Here is a 25,476-nt window from a genome sequence, read left to right as displayed (position 1 = left end):
CAGTCGATGTTACTGAAATTTCAAAGAGGCCCCGCATTTTTCCTGAAACCATCACAACCGCGACACCCGTCTTCCGACTTTTACAACCACTCATCTCACAATGTCGGCCCCACCAGCAGCGCCCGCGCCCCCCGACGAGGCCGGCGCGTCGACGCCAGCGCCGACGCCGCACCGCCCGAACGCCAAGGTCGCCGTCTACGTCTCGGGGGCGGCGGTACGTCGCACGTGTGGGCTTTACTGACGCCAGTTCGCGCTCACGCTCGGGCTGACGGCGATGATCATCCCGTTCGTGCGGCAGGCGGCCAAGCTGCAGGCCGAGCAGGTCGCGCAGGCTGCCAAGGCGAGCGCTGCGCGCGCGGCGCTTCCCCCGACGCCGGCGGCGCAGGGCGCCTCCCTCGGCTTCCGCGAGGCGCTGGCCGCCGCGCGCGACGACAAGGCAAAGGAGCACGACGAGGAGTGGGGCAAGGTCGTCGAGCCCGTCTCGCCCTGGTTCGGGCTGCAGGCGCTCGCGGTCGCCACGGGGCTCGTGTTTGGGACTGCTGGCCTCGGCGCGTGGGGCGCGGCAAAGTACCTCGGCGTGGGGAGCGTGAGTAGGCGTCGGACGGCAGTCGCTGACCCAGCCAGATGGACGAGTTCTCGGCCAAGATGCGCTCAAACGTCGAGACGACGTACCCCGATTTCGTGAGCAGCGTACGCCGCGTCGACCCAGAGGCCGACAAGAGCGTGGCGGGGCCGAGCGTGATCGACCAGCACGGCGAGCTCGACGAGGAGCGGCTGCGTGAGTGGGTCGTGAGTCTGGGCGAGGGCATCGACGAGTAGAAGCGGCGCGGCGCGGTGGCCGTGGCAACAACAGCACAACATAGAACATCTGCATGGCATACAACCTGGCTCGGCCGCGTTGTCGGTGCGGCCTGGCCTCCGCCGCGGGGGCGAGGCGCAGCCTTTTCACTATACTTGGCTGCGTGCTACTTGCTACTGCTTCCCTGCGCCTTCGCCTGCGCTGCTTCCTCGTTCTCCGACGTCGTTGGCGTGCGGCGGTAGTGGGTGTGGACCGCGGCGCCGGCATCGCGCGCACCTAGTCGCCTCGCCTAGCTAGTCCTTGCCCTCCTGTGGTGTGTCAGCCGGGTCCCATCCAGCCTGGCGCACGGCGCCACTCACATCGTGCCGCTTCTTGAGCTCGTCGAACCCCTTGCCAGCCGTCATCTTGCTCCGCACCCCCTTCTTCCCCTGGGGCTTGTAGTCGCCGGTATCGTTGGGCTTGGCCGCCGCCGAGCCCGCAGCCTTCTTCTTGCCAGTAAAGAGCGGGCCCTCGGTCTCCTTTGGCGCCGTGTGCGCGAGCGCGTCGGCGCTGATGGCGCGGGCGGCGGGCAGGACAGCAGCGCGGGGTGCGGCGCAGGCGGCGCGGGACAGGGCGAGGCGGAGCATTGTGTGTGCGGGTGGAGTGGGCTATCGGCCGGCTAGTTATACGCGCGGGGGAGAGAGAAAGTTGCTGCTGGTGACGGTGACGCAGGTGTGACGTCGGGTGCTGATACGGTATGGCAGTGCTGGCTGGGTGCGGTCTGGTCGGTGTGGGTGTGGTCGGTCTGGTCTGGACAGCGGCGAGCGACGAGGGCGATGGGCGGGGCGAGGTTGTTGCGAGTCGGTCTGCCAGCCCCGCCCTTTATGCTCGCTCGCTGCCCCACGCAACTACTCGCCGCTTGGGTCGGGTATCTGATTGCAGAGTCGCTGCAGCTGCCGCTTAGTCTGTCTACCGAGCAGCGCGGAGCAGCGCATGGCGTGCATGGTGGGCTGCGCCGTCGTCGACACCGGCCGGAATGCACAATTGGCGCTTGCACTTGGCACCTCGTTCGCTCATTTTCCACTCTGCCAGCAATGTACGTCATGGCCCACCGACTACTCTTCGCCACTCACCCCCCACCCACATCCTACGCCTGGCCACATGACCACGACATCACGGCCCCAATGACCAACGACTCCTAGCATATGACTGGCTCGCGCTCATCCTCTTCGAAATAACTCTCTGGCGCCCTTGATAAGCAAGATAAAGGTTGTAGGTCGTGCATAGTGTACATGAGCCCCCCCGTATGGTATGAGGATGGCACTCTACTTCTTCTTCTCCTCGGCATTCTCCTTCTCGGCACGCTTGACGTCCTCGGCCTTGATGCCAGCAGCCTCGGCAGCAGCCTCCGCCTTCTTCTGCTCTGGCGACTTGGAGTCGTCAATCTCCTGCTGGACATTGGCGATGCGGTTGTCGACTGGGGGAGGGTCAGCGGGGGGACATCATGGCGGGTTTGCGCCGACTTACTCAGGTTGTGGAGGGCCAGCACAGTGCGGATGATGAGGCCAAGGTACACAAGCACGTTCTGGTCATTGACCTGCACGCGGAACGCCTTGCCGAGCTCGACGTCGCCGGCGAGCTGGGGCAGCAGGCCGACAATCTCCTGCACCTGGTACACAATCTGGTGGTTGACGGGCATCTTGTTCTTGCGCACGTCGTTCAGGTACTCGGAGATCTCAACCAGACGCGCGTGCAGGCCGCGCAGCGACTCGAGCTGCGACGACACGCGGTTCGACAGCGACTGGGTCGTGAGGAGCGAGCTCGAGGCCGCCGCGTTGGTTGACGAGATGTCGCGCAACAAGTGCTCGACGCCAATCTCCTCGGCCTCCTCGGCCTCAATCGTGGTCGGGACGTGGGTAAACGTCCGCTGCGTCGCCGTGCCGTCGTCCCGGATCTCCTCGACGGCAAAGTATGCGTCGGTCGGGATACCCGTGTCGCCGCGGCCGCCGTGGGTGCGCACGTCGACAATGACCATGACTGGCCTGGGGCAGAAGCGCTTGAACAGCTCGGTGATCTCGAGGTCGGACGAGCGCAGGCGCGGGCCGGTGTGGTAGAAGCCTATTGGGCGCTCCTTGGCTGCGGGGGTTAGTGGGGCTGGTTACCTTCGAGATTTAGACAGCACGCACCGTTGACCTTGCGGAACATGCGCCACATCTCCTCTACGTAGTCGAGGTCGAGGAAGAAGGTTTTTGGGTCCTTCTCGTCCTCCTCGAAGGGGACGGCGAAGCTGGGGGAGGGAGGCGGGGTGCGGGGTGCGGTGGGCGGTCGTTGTCAGAGGTGAGAGGGTGCAGGTGTCGCGGGGATGTCGCAGAGAAATCGAGCGAGTGCCAGATAGTGAGTCATCCGATGGGCGAGTCATCGGGCGAGCGATCAGCACGACAAGGGGGTCGCAGAACCCAGTCGAACAGAGCACGGTAGAGCAGCGCGATTGGCAAGGACGAGGGGTAGGAGCCGAGGCGAAGCAACAGCGTCAGCATCCAGCCTGCATCCCAGCACCGCACTCCGCACTCACGAGTTGGCGACGTTGATGGTCGACCCGTCATCCTGGCCCAGCAGGACGCCGAGCACGCGCTTCTTCGAGCTCAGCTGGACGCGCGAGGCATGGTCCACGACCGAGAGGAGGACGAGGGGGTGGATGACGCTGGGTGGGGTCAGCAGGCTGCCGCGGAGCAAGCAGCGGGGGCGGCGAGGGCGGGCTCGCACGAGCAGCTGCGAGGGTGGGCGGCGTGCGGCTGGGTGATGGGCTCGGCGGCGGGCTCGAGGGCGCTGAGCCCACCACCGCCGTCGACGGCGCACCCCCTCGCCAGCCCATCACCCGCGTCGCCCGCCCTCGCTGTCGCTCCCAAGCCGAGCGCACTCCCCAAGCACACTCACACATTCGTCGCGGAGAGCTCGTTGACCTGGACGTCAGCGTCGTCGGGAGAGTCAGCGCACCTGGGCAGTCGTGAGGCCGGGCATTGTCGTCGAGTGGTTGATGAGACGGACGACTGACTGACTGATGGTCTGAAGAACGTCATGGACGCTGGCTGGCGTCGCTGGCTGGGCGGACGACGCGCGTCAGCGACAGACTGCCACGGGTGCCACGTGGTCGAAACTCCGAAGGGGCGGTGGCGGTATGGCTGTCATGCGAGCTGTGGTGGGGGAGATGCATGCATATGATATGGATAGGGCCTGAGACTGCTGGGCATGGACAGCGTGCATATGCATGCGTACAGGGCCTACGCTTGGCCGCGAGAGATTGTAGGCACTCCGAGTCCACCACCACCACCGTATAGTGGCTGCCACCCTGGGTTGATTCGGCGAGGCTGGGGATGGCGGCGAGGCGGTCGAGCGGGGGCGAGGCCTGGTCGTACGGTACACAAGACGACAGCTAGACACAGCGCCTCGGCGAGTTGCGCCTGTTCAGTGAGAGGAGGGAAGGAGGGGTCGGGTGTGGCTGCGGTGGGCGAGGAGTGTCTGCATCGGCTTGCCCCGAGCGGCCTTGTGGCCTTGATCTGTGCCCAGATGGCGGACAGGCAGAGAGGAGAGATGGGGACAGGGTGCTTGTGAACCGAGCCGCTTGGTTAGACGCATTAGTAGTGGTGTCGCACATGCGTTAATGAGATAAAGGTTATGTGCCGGACACTGCGCAAGCCCGACCATGCCTCCCCTAGACTACTCTTCCGCCGCAGTCTCCCCAACGCCGACAGACCTCATCGCAGCTCGCACCCTCCACGCCCTCGCCCACCATGCGGGGTATCGTGACATCCCTGATACAATACAATCTTCTCTTGGAGCTGCGCTGGTGCAGGTGACTCGTCATCTTGGCCAATAGCTTGCCCTTGAGCCTTCACCAGTGACGCCTCCTGCCAAACGTAAATCTCCGTCAGACATCTACACCTTACGTGAACTGGGCGGGTTAGCGGTGGCCAGGGGAGTGGTGGAGCTGGTAACGCTTGCGCGCCGACGGATGTCGGCCGCTTCGCGCGGTCGACTCCCACTCACAGTCGAAAGGTAGCTCTCAGCCACAATACGCGCACGCGCATTGAGGCTGAGCTTCATCTCTGAAATCTCCTTGTCCACGTCCTCCATGAACTGGATGATGAAGTCGACGAGCTTGTGCTTGAGCATTGTCTCGGAGTGGAAGTTGGTAATGAGGAAGGAGATGTCGTAGCCCTGGGTCGGAGGTCAGCGGTAGCTCGCGCAGGGGGGATCGTGTGCTGAGGCTGATGGGAGGCAGCCACTGTTGCGTGGGATATCCACGACAGGAGGGCAACCAGCCTACTAGAGCCCGCCAGTTCGATGGACCTTGCGCGAGTCGAGACTGAGCCACTGGCATGCCGCCCCATCCTACCCAGCATCACTCTGCCCACCAGTCCCCGGCCACACCCAACTTACAGCAATAGGCTTCCGGCGCAGGATGATAAAGTTCTCGGCGCGCATGGTCATGAACCGCGTAAACTTGTGACACAGGATCTTCTCCGTCTCGTCGGCCTGCTTGATACTGATGCTGACGCGGATAGAGTTGATGGAGGGCTCGATGAGCACGCGCTCGTGCTCGTTACGGCTGACGACGACGGGGTTGAGGAGGACCTCGGGTGTTGTGCTAGAGCGCGAGCGTCAGCGAGTGCTCCGAGCCGGCACCGACAGCATCTCGCCGGCAGCATGCGATGCGCCGAGCCAACCGAGCTACGGCTCGAGCAGCGCCCCTGCGGGCCGCTGATCCACTGCCAACACTCACCCAGCCTCAATTTCAGGCTTGTTATGCCTCTCGACCACCTGCGACGAGAAGTTCTCGAGCGTGAGAGCGGCCGTGAGCGTCGAGCGCACGGCGTTGAGGTAGGGGCGGAGCGTGTTGGACTGGGCGGGTGTGAGCACATTGGCTCCGATGCTACCTGGCTAGCCAACTCACCATCGTGACTCTGCTTGTCTATGAGCCACGCCACGAGCAGTCTAGGTGATGGTGCTGTCGATGCGATGGAAGAGGACGACGATGTGGACGACGTGTGAGCAACGAGCAGTGACACCGCTGCAGCCGCCGTGTCCGACGACGCAACTGCGTCACAGCTTCAGGGGTGCCTGACGTCGGCTCGGTGCCACGACCACGTGGAGAAGGTCCCATACAACCCTAATGCCGCTATTGCCATCCACGCGAGATTACCCTGAGGCCGACGCGTTGGCTCTGGAATCGTCTGTCCATCACGTGACCCAGAAATATTTCTGGTTGCCCTGAGCTGCCTCCGCCCACTGACGTCGAGACGCACAAGGTACATCAATACCAGGTGCCCGTAAACGTTCGTTGTTCTCCAAACACTCCAACACCCCCCCACACACCAATACTCTGCCCAAAATGACTGTCAAGATGAACCTCTGGGTGAGTGATGATGCACTAGATCGTTGGGGTGGCTTGCTCACGCGTATTCCAGTCTCTGACCCTCCTCCCCGGAGAGCCGGTCCCCATCTACGTCCCTGCCGACTTTGAGATCACCAACGTTGCCCTCGGCGAGGAGCTCCGCAATGAGACTGGCCGCTCGGTCGTCAAGGTCACCCACAACCCCATCGACCCCGCCCTCCTCGCCTCGGACTCTGACGACGAGTTCGACTCTGACGACGAGGACTTTGACGGCGAGCTCGACGAGGACGAGGACGACGAGGATGAGGACGAGATCGACGCCGAGGAGGAGGACGACGACGAGGAGGATGACGAGGACGACGAGGACGAGGACGACTTCTCGGACGACGGCATCGAGGAGACCTCGGTCATTGCCTCGCTCACCGCCGGCCGCGTCGAGCAGGCCCAGGTCAACCTCACCTTTGTCAAGGGCGAGGTCGTCATCTTCGAGGTGACTGGCGAGAACGCCGTCCACCTCCTCGGCAACTACATCAACCAGTGGCCCGACGAGGAGGACTCGGACTACGACTCGGACGACTACGACGACATCGACCTCGACGACGAGGACGAGTTTGACGTCGAGGAGTTTGACGAGGAGGTCGAGGTTGCCCCCACTGGGTTAGTTTACCCTTTGTCTGGGCTGCGCAGTAACTGACACCCCGCAGCAAGATCACCGCCGTTGAGGAGATCAAGGCCATCAAGGCCGCCAAGCCCGCCGCCGCTTCCAACAAGCGCAAGGCTGAGGAGGTCGAGGACAAGCCCGAGGTCGAGACCCTCACCAAGGCCCAGAAGAAGAAGCTCGCCAAGAAGGCCAAGCTCGAGGAGGCCGGCGCCGCCGCCCCTGCCGCCGCTGCCCCCGCCCCCGCCAAGACTGAGAAGAAGGTGAGGAGGAACTGAACGGCGACGACGACGACTAGACAACAAAACATACTTTATAGACCGACCTAAGCCTAACCCGAACGAACCCGAAAGCAAGACTACACCTTGACAACATCGTGTGTAGGAAGGATGCACTGCATAACTGCTTCTTTCCGCCGCATGGTGTGGGTTGGGGTGGGGTTGGGTTGGGTGGGGCTTATTGTCCGTCTTGACTGGTCTTGTTGTTGTTGCTGCCGTCGTCGTTGTCGTCGCACTGGCCCCGTTCCACCCAGCTAACACTTTCCAGAAGACCCTCCCCGGCGGCCTGATCATCGAGGACGTCACCGTCGGCACCGGCCCCGTCGCCAAGCCCGGCAAGCGCCTCAGCATGCGCTACATCGGCAAGCTCGAGAGCGGCAAGCAGTTTGACGCCAACACTGCCGGCTCGCCCTTCTCCTTTGTCCTCGGCCGCGGCGAGGTCATCAAGGGCTGGGACCAGGGTCTCGTCGGCCTCGCCGTCGGTGGCGAGCGCCGCCTCACCATCCCCGCCTCGCTTGCCTACGGCAAGCAGCGCCTCGGCGGCATCCCCCCCAACTCGACCCTCAAGTTTGACGTCAAGCTCCTCGCCGTCAAGTAAGCGGGCCCAGCAGTAGTTAGTTCCCTTGTCGTGCACTGCAATATATATTCCAGCACATGCGGTTGAGTTTGATGCAAGATAGTGGTGCGAATGATTATGTGTCTATGTCTAGGCGGACGTGTCCTTCTTGTCCTCGACTGCTGCTGCCGCTCCCTCGCTCTTGCCGCTCTGCTCGAGCAGCAGTTGGGCGGCCATGAGCGCGCGGAAACGGCTGCCCTCGGCCTTGGAGAGCACCTCGTACGGGCCCTCCTCGGAGATGACGCCGTTCTCCAGCACGACGACGCGCTCGGCACGCGCAATCGAGCTGAGGCGGTGCGCGGCGAGCACGACCGTGATGTTCTGCTTGTGGATAATGTCGTCAATGGCGCGGTTGACGGCGTTCTCCGAGCCCGAGTCGAGCGCCGACGTCGCCTCGTCAAGCAGCAGGATAGACGGGTTGCGCACCAGTGCACGGGCGATCGAGACACGCTGTCGCTGTCCGCCAGAGAGGCTCGCCTTGCCGACTGGACGTTAGCGCTGCCAAGCCCTGCCGACTCACTCATCGTGTCGAAGCCCTGCGGCAGGTCCCAGATAAAGTCACAGTTCGCCTGCCTCGCGGCCTCCTCGACTTCGACGCGTGTGACGTGTGGACTGCCATACGCGATGTTGTCGTGCACTGTGCCCTCGAACAGAATAGGGTCCTGGAACACGACACCGATACGGTCGCGCCACGACTCGGGCGTGAACGACTTGATGTCAGAGCCGTCAAAGCTGATTGCGCCGTGCTGGGGGTCGTAGAAGCGGTCGAGGAGGGCGAGAATCGACGACTTGCCGCTTCCAGACGTGCCAACGAGAGCAACGGACTGGCCAGGCCGGATCTCAAGGTTGATGCCCTTGAGCACCTCGACCTCGGGGCGGGAGGGGTACGTGAAGCGGACGTTGTCGAACTTGATAGGGCCGTTGCGAGTAGCAGAGAGCTCCTTGCCAACGCCAAGCGGGATGGAGGACTGGCGATCAAGGAGGTAGAACACACGGCCACCAGCGCCAACACCTGAACGGGTTAGTACACGCGGTTACAAGGAACCCACCCTTCATGATGCCGCTGAAGAAGGACGTCAGGCCGGACACCGAACCGCCCACGTAGCCGCTGTAGATGAGCAGCGAGGTGAGGTCGCCGACCGTGATTGCACCACTCGCAACGAGATGACCACCTGGAGCGTCAGCTACAATCCACTACCTGAGGAGCTGACTCACCGTAGCTGAGCAGGCACAGCATGGCAAGGTTACCGGTCAAGCCCGTGGCGCCGAAGAAGATACCAGAGGCGAGCGCCTCGCGTTTGGCGAGACTGAACACCTCGCCGACCTTAGTCGAGAACTCCTTGCCTTCCAGCGCCTGAGCATTGTACGCCGTGACCGTCTTGAACGCGTTGAGCTTCTCCTCGGCAGTCTTGGACATGTCTCCGAGGGCCTCCTGCGTCTGGTTTGACAGCTTGCGTAGGTACCTTCCGTAGAACACGGCTCCAAGAGAGATGGGCGGGACGACACACAGCATAACCAGCGTGAGCTTGCTCGAGATCCAGAACATGGCCACGACACCGACGCTAGCCGAAATGATCGCGCGCAGGCCGTCAGACAGGTTGGACGTGACCGAGTCGCCGAGGATGTTGGAGTCGGCATTCAGTCGTGACACAATGTCGCCCGCTGAGCGGTCCGCAAACTCGGGCTCCTGGCGCAGAGTAGACAGATACGCCTGGTTCCTTATCCTTGCAATGATGCGCTGCCCGGCCGTGCGCATGAGGATGACGCGTCCGGCGTTGGCAGTGGCGCCGACAAAGAAGGCCGCCGTCAACAGGCTCGCAGCGACGGGGAACGACATGCCGAGGAATGTGGTGGCGTTGGACGAGAAGAAGTCGATAATCTTGCCGATGGTCAATGGGACCAACATGGACACGGACGAGGACACGAGGAGCAGGCCGACGGCGACGCCGAGCGTCTTGCGCTCGGGGATGGCGAGGGCCGCGAGCTTGCGGAGGGACGACGAGGACTCGCCTTCCTTGGCAGACGCCTTGGGCTTGGGGAGCGCGAGAGACGAGGTGAGTCGGGCGAGCAAGCCACGTCGGGCTGCTGGCTCGGCGGTCGAAGGCGGCGCGGCGACGGGAGCGGGGGATGGGACCGAGGTCGGGGCGGTCGACGGCGCCGCGCTGCCCTTGTCGGGGGTCGGCGTTGAGCTGTATCGCGCCACTTGGACTCTGTGGAGACTGGGCAGGTGGCGCAGGGCTGCAGTGTGAGCTCTTGTGTGTGGCCTCGGCATCTTGCTCGCCTTCCCCCGCCTTCCCTCGGCCTCGTCATGTCGACGCGACTCGAGTGAGTCACCCAGCCAAGCAAGAGCGCCGCCTTGCTGTGGGCCGATGGGCTGCTGCGCACTGCCATTGGTATGCCCAACAAGGCCATCCTCATCATACCACCTCTGCATCGCTCCACCCCTCGCCAGTCGTCCCACTCGCCCTCCTCGACCTGTGCGATGCCCCTCGCGCAACTCACCTTGTGGCCCACGCACCCCCCACTTTGGGCACGCGCCCAGCCTCAACCCAACTGCCAGACTACTGGGGACCACCATTCCCTGTTTGGCCTGTCGAGTGTCTGTTGGGAGTAGTCGTGAGTGAGGATGGTCGTGTCGAATGACTTGCTGTCAAAAGTCGAGACGGCGCGCGTCGGTCGGGTCGGGCATGAGCAATCTTTGTCGGCCGGTTGTCGTGCGTGCCGCTGATGTTGTCAGCGCGTCGGCACCAGCCAGCGCCCAGCCAGCCAGCGCCCAGCCAGCCAGCCAGCCAGCCAGCCAGCCAGCCGTGGCTTGCTCGGGGAACAAGCGTGGGCGGGCGGGCGAGCGCTGAGCCACGGCACCAGCCATCAAATGTTATCGACAATTAGTAATGCCTATTAGGCCAATTTTGTAATGAAACGTCAAGTTACATAATCAGGTGAGTCTTTCCTTTTGACCCGTGCCTGAGTGTTTCGGTCGTGTCAGATCCATCAAAGGGCGGCTGGGCGGCTGGCTGGCTGGCTGGCTGGCTGGCTGGCGCTGGCGGCAAAAGTGAGACCACTGTAGCGCACGCAGACAATGCCCGGCCAAAACGGTCAAAACGGGCTTGGCTGGCTTGCTTGGGGCTGGGCGGGCGACGACGCGCCGCCGCCGCAGAACGAGGGAAGGCCAAGACAAGTCAGACTGCGCGCGTGCATCGACTAGCTTGATCAAGACAGCAGAGACACACCAACATCCACTTTGACTTTATACACATCGCGACAACAACGACATCAACAACGACAACAACAACAACATTCAATCAAGCATTAACGATCATCCAACAGTCCCTTCCTCGCCAAACAGCCAGCAGCACGCGCAGCTCCCACCCCGCGCAACATGACAGTATAATGTCTCACTCTATACCAACCGACGGCGATATTGACGTCAACATCCCGCCGCTAGTCCACGACGAAGAAGAAGAAGACGACGACGAGACGTCTCCTCTTGGCGACTACTTGGCAGGTTCGTGCCTATGCCCATGCTCATGGAACAAGGCGAGCTAACCATCACTACCCCCAACAGACGCCGAACGATCCTTTGAGACACTTGCCCCACCAGTGTCGTCTGCCTTGGCTGCCTCCATACCAAACAGCCTCAAGAGGAGACGGAGCTCGACACGCACGAGTGCAGAGGGCTCAACGCGATCCAGTAATGCGGCCTCGGTATCAGGGTCATCAGGCCCATCAGCCAAGCCGGCGCCGCTCGTCGGCGCCTCCTCATCTGCCACCTCAGCACGGGCCGGCGTCGTGGCGGCCAACAGTATCGGCCCTCGCGCACTAGGCACTCCGCTGCGCTTGCCATCGCCCATCCGCACGACTCGCGCAACCAACGATGAGTTTGCCGAGCGCTTCAAGTACCTCGTCGCGTCGAGCGGTCTGCTGGAGAAGACACAGCTGTACAGCACCGCCACCAGCCCGGATGGAGCCATGTTGACGGCGTTGCTGTCGCCCTCCTCAGCAACACCCGACGACAGCTTGAAGGAGATGGTTGCAGTGCGAGCCGACGCCCCGGCACCGCCGTCGTCCCGCGGGCCACTCGATGCCATGACGGCCGAAGACGGAAGCATGCGATGGGACATCATTGCCGCGATCGCCGTTCTCATGGCCTCACTCGCCTACATGATTGGGCCGACCAAGGTCGTCGTCACATCAGCAGCGATCGCGACGGGTGCTGCCTTCTTGCTTCCCGGTCGGGCTAGCCCATCGCGACCGGCCTCACCGGCAGGTTCTACAACCGACGATGAGCCGGTTACGGTGCCCAAGCCTACTTCGGCTGCCCGCGTCATGGCGGCGCTCGACCGCCTGCTATCCGAGTCGCGCAGCCTGGACCACGCGATCACGAGTGTCCTCAAGCTCCTGGCACCCAGACCAGACGACACGGAGCGCGGGCACGATATGAGAATCGCACTCCACCGCCTGCTCGACGACATGACCGATCATCTCGCGTCGGCGACTTCCAACCTGATCCCGCTTGCGGACCGCTCCGAGCTTACTGTGTTGAGCACATTCTATGACATTCCGGTCATTCCCCCACGCCGAAGACGGCCATCCACTAGCGACGACTCGGACGTCGAGTGGGCCCACCCGCACGGTGCGACGCGCTCCAGGCGGTCACACTCTTCATCAGCCGCCACCCCACCCCCAGAGGTGCTCCGCTACGCCCTGTTGTCACCGAATGAGCGCGCACGGGCAAAGTCGCCTGTTCGCGCACTGGCGACTCCCTTCGACCCCAATGACAAGTTCACAAAGCTGCCGGAGCGCATCCTGCGACACAAGCGCCAGAGCTGGAGCACGGACTGGAGCGGGTCATCGCCAACGTCGTCGATTTCGCGCTCGACAGACGACCGGATACCCATTACCGAGGACGACGAGGCTAACACTAGCGACATTCTGTTCTCCTCCGAGTCGTCAAACGACGGGCCATCCTTCCCCGACCTGCCAAACGAGCTGCTGTCCCCTCCACCTCTTATTCGCCCTCTCGCACTGCCGTTCACCCCCAAACGTGCATCCCCTCTCGCCCAAGCGCTTGAGAGATTGGAGTCGCCCAGCCTCCCTCGTGCACCGACACCGCCCTTCCCCGTGCTCTCCACACGGCCCAGCCAGTCTCCGTTCCGCCGATCGCTCCAGGACATCCCCTACATCCCATCCCCCCCAGCATCGACCCATGAGGCTGCAGCGGATCTTGCCAAGGCTCGAGCCTCGGCCAACATGTCGAGTGCCAAGCGGCGATCTCTGCAGGCGCCGTTCAGCCCACCACCGAGCGAAATAACGGCACGCGACCAAGCCATCATGGCTGCTGGTGCCAGCTTGCAGCGCGCCAAATCACTCCCGCAATCCGACCTGGCCCGCTTGCGGCCTCTCAGGACTGCAATTGCCCCTATCACACCGTCAACCCCCGGCCAGCGCGCATCTCTGCTGTTCGAAACCGGCCGCCGAGGGACGCCAGGGCATAGCCGAACAGGCTCTCGTGTCGGTGTTGACACCGACATCGTCAATCTGCCTCACCCCGGGTTCCGCTTTGAACCGCCGACGGCTACCTCGACGCCGAACAAGCGGTTAATACCCCTGTCCTTCGACTCACCGCGGCCCAGCGGCAGCCAGCGTGAACGCGCGGACATGATGTCACTTGGCTTTGGCCATGCCGCGTCTCTTGGGCGGATACAGCAGCCGCCTCTCCGCGTTCCGTCGGTTTCCCCTCTGACACTGCAAGGCCTCAAGGCATCGTGCCTGGGTGTCCACCTCAAGCGGCGTCGAGTCGCGTGCTGTCTGCTCGGTCTCAAGTTTGCAACACCGCACGACGGCAGCACGCAGTATTGGGATGACGTCTGCAGCACGCTCCACACGCTGTCAAACACGATGGCGGAGGGGCGAGCAACGCTCGAATCCTTGCTTGCCAGCGCGAGCAACGATCTCGCTGCGGCAGCGACAATTGCCGCGATTATCGCGCCCGACACCAGTGTGCTCACACCCCCAAGGAACACTGGCCCCACATACATCTCCCGCGCCGGAGGCGACTTTGCCCCACGTGACAGCACCGAGCAGGCACTCATGGTGTCTATCGACGACCTGCAACGAACCCTCGCACACGTCTGGGCTCGTTGTGACGAGATGCGCACGGCGACAGCTGCCGGCGCTTTCTCCAATCCCGACGCCACGTGGTCCGACATTCGGTCCGACGTCGGCAACATGCTCCGCATCATCGAGCGCGGTCGCGAAGCGGTTGCCCCGCGCGAGGAGGAAGAGGTGGAGGTGCTGGACGACTCTCTTGACGAGTCGTATGACGACCACGACCGTACCGGCAGTCCGACGCCGAACGCCGACATTGCGATTCCTCTGCCAGAGTTTGTGCGCACATGGGAGCGGACGGTGACACCCGAGCCCAAGCTTGAGGCCGAGCCCCATGTGGAAGCACTGCCGCCTCCTGGCGTCGACGAGGTGTACGAAGCGGATGTGCCTCCAGAGCCGCCGCGCACGCGCTCGACCCTCTCGCGCGAAGAGCGCATCAACCTCCAGAAGCAGGCGCGCGCGCTTGGTATGACGCTATCGCAGCTCACTGCTGCACAGGCTGGCGAGACGATCAAGCCGAAGCGCGAGTCGCAGGTGCTGAAGGCTGCGCACGGCGAAGTCATGAGCGAGCTGGCGGGCATGTTCGGCACCATCCGCGCGCGCAAGGGCATGTCGGCTGAGCCCGACGTGTAGCATTTACGACGACGACGACTAGATAACGAATACATACTAGATACCGAGTGCCCACAAGCTTGCAAGCATATTATGTACATTATGGGTTTGAGCGGGGTGGGCGGGGGCGGGGGCGGGGGCGGTGGAGCAGAGGGAGGGCTGCGTGCCAGAGCTGGACTTGGGTATCGTCGACGAGACTAAATCGTCTCTCGCTGAGGGGTAGGGGTGCATGGTATGGACCGCTGGCCAGCCCCGGCTCACTAAGGGCAGTGGATCCCCGGCGACTGGTCATGTTGCGCGGATTCGCGGCCGGCGGCGCATTTCATGGCGCCGATCTGCGCCTTGTTTGTTTCGTGTGGCTGTGGCACTTTGGCCCTCGGTCCCCAAAGCTCTCCCAGCCGCGCATCGCAACGCGTACCCAACAACCTTGACACGACACCGAATCTCGCAGTCGGCTGCAACAGCTCGTGGACCGTGCGGTGGCTGGGGCTGGCTGGCGCCGCCGAGCGAGTCGGGCAAACGTGGCGTCGTGAGCGCACCGCGCACGCGCCGCCAAGCTGTTTCATTGACGCACCAGACACCAGACGCGTTACATCGCTCGCTCGCTCGCTCGCTAGCTACTGATCCGACAGACTTGGACCAACACGCTCGCTACTTGACCACCATCTAACCCCACCCTCCCCTCCCCCCACCCCCCACACCGATGGGCCAGAAATCCTCGCTCCCAATACGCCCGCACTCGTTCCCCCAGTTCCGCCGCAGGAAGGGCGCGGCCGAGAGCACAAAGACGGGGATCACGGCGCCGGTCCACCCCCCCTCGGCGAAGAGCGGGCGCGAGTGGGACCCGTTTCAGTGTGCGTCCGGCTCCTCAGAACGCGCTAATCCCCCAGCCTCGTTCCTCAAGCTCAAGGCCGAGCCGCCACCCGCAGCGCTCTCCTGGCCGATAGACCACCACCGCGCCGAGGGCGACGACGACGACTCGTGGCGCGCGGCCGACCCCTTCGCGCCCATGTTCTCCGGGTGGGGCAGCGGGCACATCACGGCGCGGTGCGTCATCTCGCCCAGCGGACACCTGCACGTGCGCGCGCAGTGGGACAGCGTGGGTCGCGGCGGGGGGCAGGCTGACTCGCAGCTCGACGGGCTAGCCGAGCTCGTGGCGCGGCTCAACCAGTGCCGCATCTTCTCGCTCGCGGTCGAGATCAAGAACCCGGGCCACGCGGCGGTGTCGCTCCTCCTCCGCACGCTCAACGTCCCCGGGCTGGCGATACTGGACATGGGCTGCACCCCGCTGCCCGCGCAGTCGCTGCCCGCGCTCGCGCTGTACCTCGCCAGCCCGAGGGGCCACGGGCTGGAAACGCTCGTCGTCCCGCTGCCGGGGCGCGAGTTCGTCGCGCCCTTCGCGAATGCCATCGGCCACAACCTCACGCTGACGTTCGTGTGCCCGCACGGCGCGGTGAGCCGCTCCCCGGACGAGGACGACAGGACAATACACGGCGTGAGGTTGCCCGTGTGCCCCTGCACGCCGGGAGCACGGGGGCTCGAGTCGTTCGACCCGCCGCTCCGCGCGCTGGTGGCCCGCAACACGGCGCTGACGGCGCGTATCCGCGCCGCCGCGGCCCAGGTCCTGCTCGCCGCCTTCATCCTCATCCACCCGGCCGACTTGGACGCCGAGGGCGTGTCGCAGCGCACCCTGTCGCGCGCGCGCAGCATCAAGAGGATGGTACACGTCGCCAAGTTGGAGTCGCAGTGCCCCGACTTTGCGTGGCTCAGCCCGTTCCAGGTCGGCGACGTCGTGTCTCTCGTGAGCACGTGCACAGACAAGCAGCGGACGGTGTTCACGGCCTGGCTGTCCGAGGCGCGCTCGTCCCGCGCGTGGAGTGAGGGGCCGGCGGTCGTCGCGCAAAGAGGGACGCTGGGCGTGCTAGACAACGAGGCGGAGGTCGTCGTCGAGCGCGCGCGCGAGACGTGGATGGCGTGCGGGCGCATGTGGTGGGACTGGGGGGTGGACCACGCCCTCGAGTGGTGGGACGAGCGCGAGGCCGGGCGCGAGGCGCTCACCCCCTGGTGGAGGGCAGAGGAGCGCGCGCCCGACTGGTCCAAGGAGAGCGAGGGCACGCCCGAGGACGGCTACGGCTCCGACACGAGCCACGGGTACGCCATCACGACCGACGTGCACCCCGCCGACGTGGGCATCGGGGGGGAGGAGGCGTGGCCCGCCGACGGGGTGCACCCTGCCGTGCCGTTCTCGGGGGTGGAGGGCGCGTCGTTCGCGCTCGCCGCGTTTCATGCACGCGATGTCCGCCGGCGCAGGGTACAGAGCATGCAGAGCCAGCGCAGCTATCGCTCGGCGGCGGCCGAGGGGATGGCCAGCCCGCGGTTCCTGGAGGCGCAGTGTGTTTAGATTGATTTGGACTTTAGTTGGCTCGGCGAGCAAGCGTATTCGATGTATAATCTACGTGCTATGTGCGGCGAGGCGGCGACGGCTCGTCCAGCTCAACCCAAACCCAAGGCCCGCGAGTTTCCGGCGTTGCTCACACCCCCAGCCCTCCTGATCTCCCGGAAAGGCCGAACACGCCCCTCGCCACTAGAGCAAACTCAAGCCTCGACGCTATCAAGGATCCCAACACGGGGGGTTGTGCGGCACGCCACACCGACTCCCGGGGTGCCCCTTCCATTTTGTGATCTGGTTCATCGTATGTATACAACACAATCTAAAGTATCTAGATACCCCTCCCACACCCTCACACAGCTCCACACCCTGCCATCTCCCTCTCTTCCGTGACCCCACTAGCCCTTCTTCCACTTCTGCCACCACTTCTTCGGACTCCAAAAGCGCCTCTCATAGTCAAGCAGCCACGCGGTCCCCTCGAGCGCCGTCCCAAGCCACCGCACCGAGCTAGCGTCGAGCCACATGCCCACGGCCATCTTGTCAAACACCATAGTGGGTGGGTGTCGGGCCACCTCCGCTGGCGACCGATAGCGAGGCCGCGCCTCTTGTCCTCTAGCAGGACGCGGGGCGGGATGGCGGCCCTGTTGGCGGCGAGGCTGAGGACCGTGGACATGGTCTGGGGCGACACCTGCCCCTCGGGGTCGGCAGCGAGCGCGACGATGTACCCCCGAATCTCGGCGGGCAGGTCGAGGATGGTCGTCTGACGCCTGGGCTCGGGCCGCTCCCCCGCCGCGCGCTCCTTGCCCTTGCGGCTCATCTTCAGCTTGGAGGCCAAGCTCGGAGGAGGTGGAGTGTTGACGCGCGCGTTGCGGAGGAGCACTTGCCCGAGGCAGTGCGCGCGGAGGACGGGCAGCTCGGCCGCGTAGATGCGGAGCATGCGGTTCCTGTCCCAGTGCTCGATCTGGTTGCCCCACGGGCCAGCGGGGCTGTCCCAGGCGTGGTCGAGCACGCAGCCGGGACAGCGCCCCTCGTACCGCCAGTCCGAGGTGACCTGCACGTCGCCGCACCACTCCTTGCCGTGGAAGCACACGCTCTCGAGGGTGGTGTTCGTGTTCGACAGCGCCTCGATCAGGTCGGCGACCGTGTCGGGCAGGACCGCCATCTCGGGGAAGGGGGGCACGACGACGTGCCGGATCGTCCTGGAGCGCGTGCTGGCGAGGAATGCCCAGAAGTCGTCGAAGACCATGGCGTGGAGAGCTGGGCTGGTGTCGAAGTGGCTCTGGATCTGGAGCCGCAGAGTGGCCTGGAGGTCAAGGGTGCGGAAGACAGCCTGCAGGCCCTGTGCCTCGCGCTCCTCGATCCGCGTCGCGTGGAAGGCGATTCGCAGGCCCGGGATGGAGAAGGCGTTGACGCAGGCGGTGATGAGCTCAATGTCGGTGGGCTGAGAGTTAGTAGGGGCTAGGGTGGCTTGGCCCACTCACAGTTTCCCACTTGACGAGGATCGTCGCCTCCCACACATGCGACGACTCGGCGTACGTGTGGAGCCCCTTGTGGTTGAGCGCCTCCCGCAGCTGGAGCGCCATGAGCTCGACGTCGACCTTCTTGCCGAGGTTCCAGTGCTCCTGCAGCTCGGTGGGCCCGAAGATGGTCACCGCCACAACGTCTGAATTGTCAGTTTTGGGCACACGTGGGAGCCACTCACTGTGGTCGAACGTCCTGTTCTCGAACGACAGCTCGGTCCGCGGGTCCTCGTTCGGGGACACGCGAAACTGCGCAGTCCTGTCGAAGACCGGCAGGTCCGTACCACTGCTCCCGCTCGTCCCCGATGGCCCAGCCACAGCGTTTGTGGCGTCGCCAGCGCCCGCCACATCGCCGTCCAGCCTGTCCACAGACCCGTTCGAGCCATAGTGAGCCACCTCAGACGACACGTCCCCCTCCAGCCCATCCTCCGTGAGGGCGATCTCGGAGCCGTACCGCGCGACGAGCGAGTCCTGGGACGGCGGCGCCCGGGAAGTGAACTGGCGCGCGGCGGGACGACGTCGGAGCAACCTGCGCAGACGGTCCCGGAAGCCATGGACCGCGCTCCCGGTCCACATGTACTCCTCAGCGTCTGATCCCACGTCTGGGATGACCGACACTGGCCGCTCAAGTGGGCTCAGCTCCCCGACGACTTCTGGGAGGTCGTGGGTAGGAGAGGACGGACAATCAGCATGGATCGCAGTCCATGTGTCCTCGTCGTCCTCGGCCAGGAAGGCGGCGAGGCTGATCGTCGCGGTCGGCCGGGAAGGGCCAGTTGAGGACGGGAAAGGCGACAGACCGCTCGGGGTGGGAGACGAACTCCGAGGCATCGTCCCGTCGAGGTCGCGCTCGTGGACAGTGCAGCTGCCCGTGTGGTCTCTGGGAGTGGCCGTGTGGTTCCCGTCGTCCGGGTCAATTCTTCCTGTCATTGGTTCGAACGGGAGTAGCACCATGCCCGGGAGCGATAGAAGGCCGTGGTTGCGCGTGTTTGGGGCGCTCGTACTTCTGTTGGCCGGGATGGTGTAGAAGGCGCGAGCCGTGTCTTCGACTACGGGAGGCGTATCCTGGCCGATGCTGGGTGACCTCGAGGGAGAGGGGAGTGGCATGTTGGGCTCTGGGAGGGATGGGTTGAGCGACGGGTCGGTGGAGAGCATTGCGAGTCGTGAACGAAACGGTGGGTGGTGCTCGGGGTGGCGGTATGGTCGAGTGGGAGGGGAGTGTTGAACGAGCAGAGAATGTCCCACTCGGCATATTTTATAGCCCAGACGGGCTCTGGGGCGAGAAGGAAGCGGCTGGTAGCAGGGGCACAAAGCGCGTGCCAGCGGCGCGGCGTTGATGCACACACGAGGCGGCGGCGTGACGTCCGGCGCAATCCAGCTTCCTCCCAGGGCTGGGGAGAAGCCCCTCGGCACTGCACGCGCACACAATGCGTGTTGGAGGGCTGGGGTGATGCACACACGAGGCTGTTGCGTCTCGTCTGGCTCCATCCGCGCAGGCGATGCATGGACGACGGGATTGTACGGCGACGATCAATCAACGCCACCGACTCGCCCACACGCCATCAGGCTGACGCGTGGGCCACGTACTCTTGTGCATTTTCAGCACTGGGTGGTTGGCCGCTGTCGTCATTTCTTTTGGTCTGGGAGTGGGGAAAATGCACAATTGCTTGCTGGCCGAGAAACAATGAGCTGGAACCAAGATGTGCCACACTCGCCAGCTTGCATTGTCATCCTCGACCTCGTCTGGTCTGCATTTTTGACCCGGCCATCAGAGTGGTCTAGAGCCATTGAATTGGATTACTCCTTGGAAAGCGATACTGGGGTGAGCAAAAAAACCTCGACATCCGCGGCCGCTCCTTCAACCACGCAACACTCGGCGCATATTCCACCAACACGTGCTCGTGGCGTGTTGTTTGGTCCATCTGCAGAAGGGCGTTCGCAATACGCACAGGGTATAGGGAGTTGCATCGGGGTGTTTTATGGGTTTTCGGTTAGGGGGTATCTATGATGTGGTTTTTCGTTATGGAGATATCATGATGCGCACGATATGAGAAAAAGGAATCTGGGTATATGTTTGCGAGGTGAGGTCGAAGGACATTGACCGCAGCGCGGGAGCAATACTGCTGAGGCCGTGGTCTACACTTCGACACTGAACTCGCCACTCTCACTTCTCTCTACTCGCCGACTTAAAGAGTCTACTCGTCCTTGCGCCAACCGCCGATCTTGAGGCTGCGCATCGAGCCAATCACCTTGTCCACCGCCTTGCTGTACAGCCCAGTCTTGGGCTGGTTACCAATGGCGAAGCGCTCTCCATCCACCCAGATGGCACGGGCCTCGTTGAGGCTGCGGTCCCACGAAAAGCCGCTGTTAAGGAGCCACGCCTTAAACCTGCGGCGCGCCTCAGCTTCGGCCGGGTCCTCGCCGAAGAGGGGGGCGTTGGATCTGTGTTCGCTGTAGATCGACTCTGCGCAGTCGCTGATGAGGAACTGGCTGGCGGTGTCCGAGGCGGCGAGGGCGTGGACGCGCAGGCTCTGCGCCTCGCTCAGGTAGGGGTCGGCTGGAAGAGTGCACGTGGAGGGCGCAATGCTGGACGCGCGGTCACTGACAGGGGCGGGCTGCTCGTCCGCGGCGGCGGCGGCGACGGGGGCTGGGACCTGGTGCTCCGCGTTGAGGGCAGACACGCTGATGCTGGCACGGAAGTGGTGCATCGCGTCGTCGAGGGCGCCGTTGATGGACGGCGGGATCGAGTTGAAGGCCGAGTCGTTGGCGGTATGGGTGCCCGAAACGTCGGGGTCGTCAGCGAGAATCTCCTGGCCCTCGGTGTAGAAGGTGATGGGAGCTGGGGTGGGGCTAAGAGCGGTGGTGCGGTTGGTGTCGTTGGTGGCGGGGGCGTCCTCGGCCGCCACACTCGATGCGGGAGCGTCCTCGGCCGCCACAATCAAGGCGGGGACGCCCTCGGCTGCCACAGTCGAGGTGGGGCCGTCATCGCCCTGCGGGACGGGGGTGGTCGTGGCACGGGGGGCGCCTTCGGCAGCCTGGGCGAGAGCGAGGAGCGAGTGAGCAGTGTCGAGGTCGACAGCGGCGTGGTCGGCGATGCTGTCGTCGTCCACAATGGGGTTGATTTCGGCACCCGGGTTCGGCGGGTTGGGGACGGTGACAGTGTAGACATAGACGTTGGTCTTAGGCTGGCGGTGGACGCGGGCGGGCTGAACCGTGATGACGGGGGCAGGAGAGACGAGGGATGCGAAAGAGTCGAAGGAGGACGCGGGGGGCGAGGAGCCGATGGCAGCAGCCTCGACAATCGGACCAGTGGAGGGACGGCGGTACTCTGACAGCTGGATGGCCTCACCCTTCGAGTTGCGGATCTCGTCGCCGTCGATGTAGAGCGACGAGAAAGAGACCTCAGGCTCGGGCGTCTCGCTCCACGGGACCGGCTGCGCCTCGTCCCCAATGCGCGGCACCGAGAAGTCAACCGCGATGGGCGAGCTGCAGTCGGTGGTCTGGGTGAAGAGCGAGCCGTACGTCTTGTCAACGGTCGAGCCCTTGCTGCTGCGGATGTCGTTGGTGGCCTCGGGGGAAGAGTCGAGCGCAATGGTCGACACGTCGCTGTCGTGCTCGGCCGGCCCCGGGGTCGGGGCGAGGCAAGCGACCGCCGGAGGGGTCCCGGCGCCAAGCATGATGGTCGACACGTCGCTGCCGCTGACGCTCGGGCTGGGAGTGGGCGGGAGGCCGAGGCGATGGAAGGCGGGGCTGTTGAAGAGTGGTGTGTCGGGGCGGGTCATGGAGAAAGGGCGGGTGGCGGGGACGGGCGGGGCGCGGCGCTGCGGCACAAAGCGGGTGTCGGGGATGGGGGTCCCAGCTCGGACGGGGCGCGGGGTGGAGTCGTCGTCGTCGTCGTCGCTCGAGGCCGGGTTGTTCGGAGTGGCGGGGTGGGGAGTGGGCGTGGCCGGGCAGGGAGTGGCGGGGTTGGGAGTGAAGCGGGTGGGTGTGGCAGGGCAGGGAGTGGCGGGGCAGGGGGTGGCGGCGCAGGAAGTGGCGGAGCTCGGAGTAACGGGGCGGGGAGTGGCGGGGTCGGAGCTGGTGACAACGGCGCTCACACGGCGCACCGCAGGCGAGCCGCAAGCCGCGTCCTCGGACCCAGCGAGCGTGCCAGCGTCCTCATCCTTCTGAATCATCTGCAACAGGGTGGTAAAACGAAACATGGTGCGCTTCTCCACAAGGCGGCGGAGGTCGCCGTTGCGCGAGAGGATGCCTTGCTTGCCGTTCCAGTCGCGCTCCGTAGGGGGGGCGGTGTGCCACGCCAAGCGCTCGCCGAAGCACTCTGCGCACTCGTGCACCGGGCGGTCCTTGGCGCCGCTGTGCATGCAGAGCACCTCGATGCTCGTGTTCTTCTCGAGCGCGGCGAGGAGGATCTGGTCGAGCTGCTTGGCGATCGCGGTCGAGTGCAGCGCGTGCGCCGACGCGACGGGGAGGAAGAGGTGGCGGAGGCCGTGCGCGGCGGGGCTGGCGATCCAGTTCGCCACGGCGGGGTACAGGATCTCGGGGCGGTACGACGAGCGTGCGTCGAAATAAATGTAGGGCGTGTGCTTGGCCGACAGCCCGCGGATGACGCGCGCGAGGACCCACGCCCCCTTCTCCTCGTTGGGAGGGAGGGGCGCGGCGTCGTCCTCGGGCTCGAGGTCGACACTGATGGTGAGGCTAGTGGGCGAGGTCTCGTCCACGAGGCGGAAGTACTGCGCAAGCGTCTCGGCCTGGGGTTAGCGGGGCATTAGGGGCGTGGGGCTCACCTTGTGCGCGTGGACGACGACCTGGACGCGGCGCGTCTTGGCGTCGTGCGCCGTCGTCGGGGGCTTGGGGAGGTCGATCTGGGGGTTACGGAGCTGGATCGGGGGGAAGGGGGCCTTGGGGTCAATGATGTCCAGGGCGGGGTACTGGAGGAGCAGGGTGACTGCCGTCACGTCTGTGGGTTAGCGGGGCATGTGTGGGGGCTTACGCTGCTGCGCGGGGTCGAGCCAGGTCTCGTCGTCCTTGAAGGGGGCAGGGGTTGCGCCTGTGGGGAGTTAGTGGGTGGTGGGGTACGTGGGTAGGCTGTACTCACCAGTGGCGATGTCCTGGAGCCCACTGATGGCCGGGTGGTGGGCGTTCGAGTTGACGACCCACATCGCAGGGATGGCGCCGGGGCGGACGGGCTTGCGCTTCGCGCGCTTCGAGCCGGGGTCCATGGCGGGGTGCTACGGAAACGAGGCCAGAGGTGGGGAGGTGCTGTGGTAGGTGGAGGTTGGGTTGGGTAGTTGGGTTGGGTAGTTGGGTTGGGTAGTTGGGTTGGGTAGTTGTTGTTGCTGTGTGGGAGAGGTTGTGGTTTGAAGACAAGATGCGGCTCGAGGAGGGGTTTTATTGGGCTCTGATGGAGGGGCTGCTGGTGATGGACGCCTGTATCTGACGAGGTCGCGAAGCTGCCCAAACACGCACAGGATGATGGCGAAACATTGTTGATGGAGTGATGAGTACTGTCGCCAAACATTGACCATGGGGCGAAGAAGTGACCCAGCCTCGCCATCATTGTTGGGTGATGAGGGTGCGAATGTGGTCGCCACCGCATTTTGCCACTGCGAGTTGCCACATTGTTGGTGGGTTCAGTTCTTGGTGGTTTGGGGCGATGCTGAAGTCGCCGAGTCTCCACAACAATGGGACACAGACAGTACCACAAATCCCAATGCATAGCAGGTACAACACGCCTACCTCCGCGCATGCCACAACAAGCTCGCCCCCCATGCTACAACAAGCCCACCTCCTCGTCCACCTCGAGCGCGTACCGCTCCGCGCCGACATCGGCGCGGTACTCCTCCCGGGTCAAGTACCGAACCCTCCCCCGCATCTCCACAGGATCCAAAGGGACAAGCCCCGAGTCCTGCGGGGCCGCGAGCGCAATGCTCTCAGCTACGGCGTCCCCAATCGCCCCATCAACGACGCGCCGGACGGCCGCGACCACCTCTTTTCCCGGGACGTCGGGCGGGAGCCCAACAATCTCGGGGTACACCTCGGCCAGGCCGACAAATGTGCAGCGAGTCCACTGCACCTGCCCCGCGATGGACCCTATCAAGTGGTCGAGCAGGCCGAGCCGGAGTGCCGAGTCGCTCGCCCACGCCGAGAGCGGGCTTGCGTGCCGGCGCGGCGCGGCCCTCCGCGTGAAGACTACCACGAGCTCCTTGACCCCGTGCGCCTCCGCCAGCCGGGCCATCACCCACCCCGTGGCCGGCTTCCTCGCGCGCGCGGCGGCGTCGGCGCCAAACGAGATATTCAGCACCATGCGCTCCGTGAAGCGGGGGAGCGCGAGGGGAATGGGGAGGTGGCAGAGCTCGAGGAGGGGTGCGAACATGACGATGGCGGGCGCCGACACAGCGAGCATGCCGAGCCGCGCGCCGAACGCGGCCTCGAGCACGCGGACTACCGGCCGCCGGTCGAACAGCAGCGCCAGCGAGTCGAGGATGCGCTCGTCGACCTGCGAGGCGAGGGTGAGCACGCGCGTGTAGGCCCCGACGTGGGGCTTGATGGCTGGCTCGAGCTGCTGCGGGCCCCAGCCGACCCCGCCGAGGGTGACGCCAAGCGTGCCGGGCGTGGCGAGCGTGATGGACGAGAGCGGCGTGTGGCCCGACACCACGAGGTGTGCGTAAAGCCGGCGCGTGGCGGCCTGGTGGCAAGCGCGCGAGGTGGCGCGGAGGGCGCGGAGGGCCGCGGGTGGCGCGAAGGCGATCACCGCGTCGAGCAGGTGCGGGAACGCGGCGTGGTCGAGCGCTGTGGCTGGGAGGGGCTGGTGCGACGGGGAGGGGGAGGCGTGGGTCGATTGCGGCGGGGTGGGGTAGGCTGACGCGCCTGCCTTGGGCGTCGGCGACATGCTGGGCAGGTCTGTTGGTGTTATCGGGGCTGAGGACCTGGGTGAGGATGTGGGTGAGAGTATGTTGGCATGGGGTGCCGCCAGTGGCAACACTTATGTTAACAAGGTTGTGACAGCGGTGTCATGTGAGCTACGACGTAAACAAGACACGGGACGATGTAGACACGGCGTGACGGTGACTCGTGCCAAGTCCCCGCCTTGGTGTCGAGGCGAGCTTGCTCTCAGTGACGCAGATC

At 64.6% G+C, this 25,476-nt stretch overlaps 11 protein-coding genes across 11 annotated transcripts; 4 read left to right on the top strand and 7 right to left on the bottom strand.

Moving 5' to 3' along the window:
- Positions 1 to 100: 100 nt before the first annotated feature.
- Q8F55_008673 (uncharacterized protein) lies at positions 101 to 819 on the top strand (the record flags this gene model as incomplete). The annotated part of the gene is made up of 3 exons (XM_069357057.1): positions 101 to 214; positions 248 to 586; positions 625 to 819. The coding sequence occupies 3 exons, from the start codon at positions 101 to 103 to the stop codon at positions 817 to 819; spliced, it is 648 nt and encodes a 215-aa protein (XP_069204994.1).
- A 273-nt stretch (positions 820 to 1,092) lies between these two features.
- Q8F55_008672 (uncharacterized protein) lies at positions 1,093 to 1,425 on the bottom strand (the record flags this gene model as incomplete). Its single annotated transcript, XM_069357056.1, has 2 exons — positions 1,093 to 1,107; positions 1,159 to 1,425. 2 exons carry the CDS (start codon positions 1,423 to 1,425, stop codon positions 1,093 to 1,095), a joined length of 282 nt encoding a protein of 93 aa, XP_069204993.1.
- A 678-nt stretch (positions 1,426 to 2,103) lies between these two features.
- RPN8 (proteasome regulatory particle subunit) lies at positions 2,104 to 3,796 on the bottom strand (the record flags this gene model as incomplete). The annotated part of the gene is made up of 6 exons (XM_069357055.1): positions 2,104 to 2,255; positions 2,306 to 2,914; positions 2,965 to 3,065; positions 3,351 to 3,479; positions 3,713 to 3,738; positions 3,773 to 3,796. 6 exons carry the CDS (start codon positions 3,794 to 3,796, stop codon positions 2,104 to 2,106), a joined length of 1,041 nt encoding a protein of 346 aa, XP_069204992.1.
- Positions 3,797 to 4,718: 922 nt separating this feature from the next.
- ARC19 (Arp complex subunit) lies at positions 4,719 to 5,732 on the bottom strand (the record flags this gene model as incomplete). Its single annotated transcript, XM_069357054.1, has 5 exons — positions 4,719 to 4,727; positions 4,823 to 4,993; positions 5,216 to 5,423; positions 5,559 to 5,677; positions 5,730 to 5,732. 5 exons carry the CDS (start codon positions 5,730 to 5,732, stop codon positions 4,719 to 4,721), a joined length of 510 nt encoding a protein of 169 aa, XP_069204991.1.
- Positions 5,733 to 6,167: 435 nt separating this feature from the next.
- On the top strand, positions 6,168 to 7,704 carry FPR3 (peptidylprolyl isomerase fpr3; the record flags this gene model as incomplete). The annotated part of the gene is made up of 4 exons (XM_069357053.1): positions 6,168 to 6,191; positions 6,244 to 6,827; positions 6,875 to 7,091; positions 7,375 to 7,704. 4 exons carry the CDS (start codon positions 6,168 to 6,170, stop codon positions 7,702 to 7,704), a joined length of 1,155 nt encoding a protein of 384 aa, XP_069204990.1.
- A 108-nt stretch (positions 7,705 to 7,812) lies between these two features.
- On the bottom strand, positions 7,813 to 9,994 carry MDL1_2 (ATP-binding cassette permease mdl1; the record flags this gene model as incomplete). Its single annotated transcript, XM_069357052.1, has 4 exons — positions 7,813 to 8,207; positions 8,243 to 8,734; positions 8,772 to 8,894; positions 8,938 to 9,994. 4 exons carry the CDS (start codon positions 9,992 to 9,994, stop codon positions 7,813 to 7,815), a joined length of 2,067 nt encoding a protein of 688 aa, XP_069204989.1.
- A 1,118-nt stretch (positions 9,995 to 11,112) lies between these two features.
- On the top strand, positions 11,113 to 14,463 carry Q8F55_008667 (uncharacterized protein; the record flags this gene model as incomplete). The annotated part of the gene is made up of 2 exons (XM_069357051.1): positions 11,113 to 11,227; positions 11,288 to 14,463. The coding sequence occupies 2 exons, from the start codon at positions 11,113 to 11,115 to the stop codon at positions 14,461 to 14,463; spliced, it is 3,291 nt and encodes a 1,096-aa protein (XP_069204988.1).
- Positions 14,464 to 15,145: 682 nt separating this feature from the next.
- On the top strand, positions 15,146 to 16,843 carry Q8F55_008666 (uncharacterized protein; the record flags this gene model as incomplete). Its single annotated transcript, XM_069357050.1, has 2 exons — positions 15,146 to 15,296; positions 15,333 to 16,843. 2 exons carry the CDS (start codon positions 15,146 to 15,148, stop codon positions 16,841 to 16,843), a joined length of 1,662 nt encoding a protein of 553 aa, XP_069204987.1.
- A 386-nt stretch (positions 16,844 to 17,229) lies between these two features.
- On the bottom strand, positions 17,230 to 19,503 carry Q8F55_008665 (uncharacterized protein; the record flags this gene model as incomplete). The annotated part of the gene is made up of 4 exons (XM_069357049.1): positions 17,230 to 17,338; positions 17,404 to 18,272; positions 18,313 to 18,494; positions 18,534 to 19,503. 4 exons carry the CDS (start codon positions 19,501 to 19,503, stop codon positions 17,230 to 17,232), a joined length of 2,130 nt encoding a protein of 709 aa, XP_069204986.1.
- Positions 19,504 to 20,543: 1,040 nt separating this feature from the next.
- On the bottom strand, positions 20,544 to 23,570 carry Q8F55_008664 (uncharacterized protein; the record flags this gene model as incomplete). The annotated part of the gene is made up of 4 exons (XM_069357048.1): positions 20,544 to 23,099; positions 23,136 to 23,296; positions 23,342 to 23,398; positions 23,447 to 23,570. The coding sequence occupies 4 exons, from the start codon at positions 23,568 to 23,570 to the stop codon at positions 20,544 to 20,546; spliced, it is 2,898 nt and encodes a 965-aa protein (XP_069204985.1).
- A 551-nt stretch (positions 23,571 to 24,121) lies between these two features.
- Q8F55_008663 (uncharacterized protein) lies at positions 24,122 to 25,240 on the bottom strand (the record flags this gene model as incomplete). The annotated part of the gene is made up of 1 exon (XM_069357047.1): positions 24,122 to 25,240. The coding sequence occupies one exon, from the start codon at positions 25,238 to 25,240 to the stop codon at positions 24,122 to 24,124; it is 1,119 nt and encodes a 372-aa protein (XP_069204984.1).
- Between the last annotated feature and the right edge of the window lie 236 nt (positions 25,241 to 25,476).

This window comes from Vanrija albida, assembly GCF_041260175.1.
Source record: "Vanrija albida strain AlHP1 chromosome Unknown contig_7, whole genome shotgun sequence".
Classification (NCBI taxonomy): Eukaryota; Fungi; Basidiomycota; class Tremellomycetes; order Trichosporonales; family Trichosporonaceae; genus Vanrija; species Vanrija albida.
The sequence above is the reverse complement of the archived record's forward strand: the minus strand, read 5'-3'. Positions and strand labels throughout refer to the sequence as shown.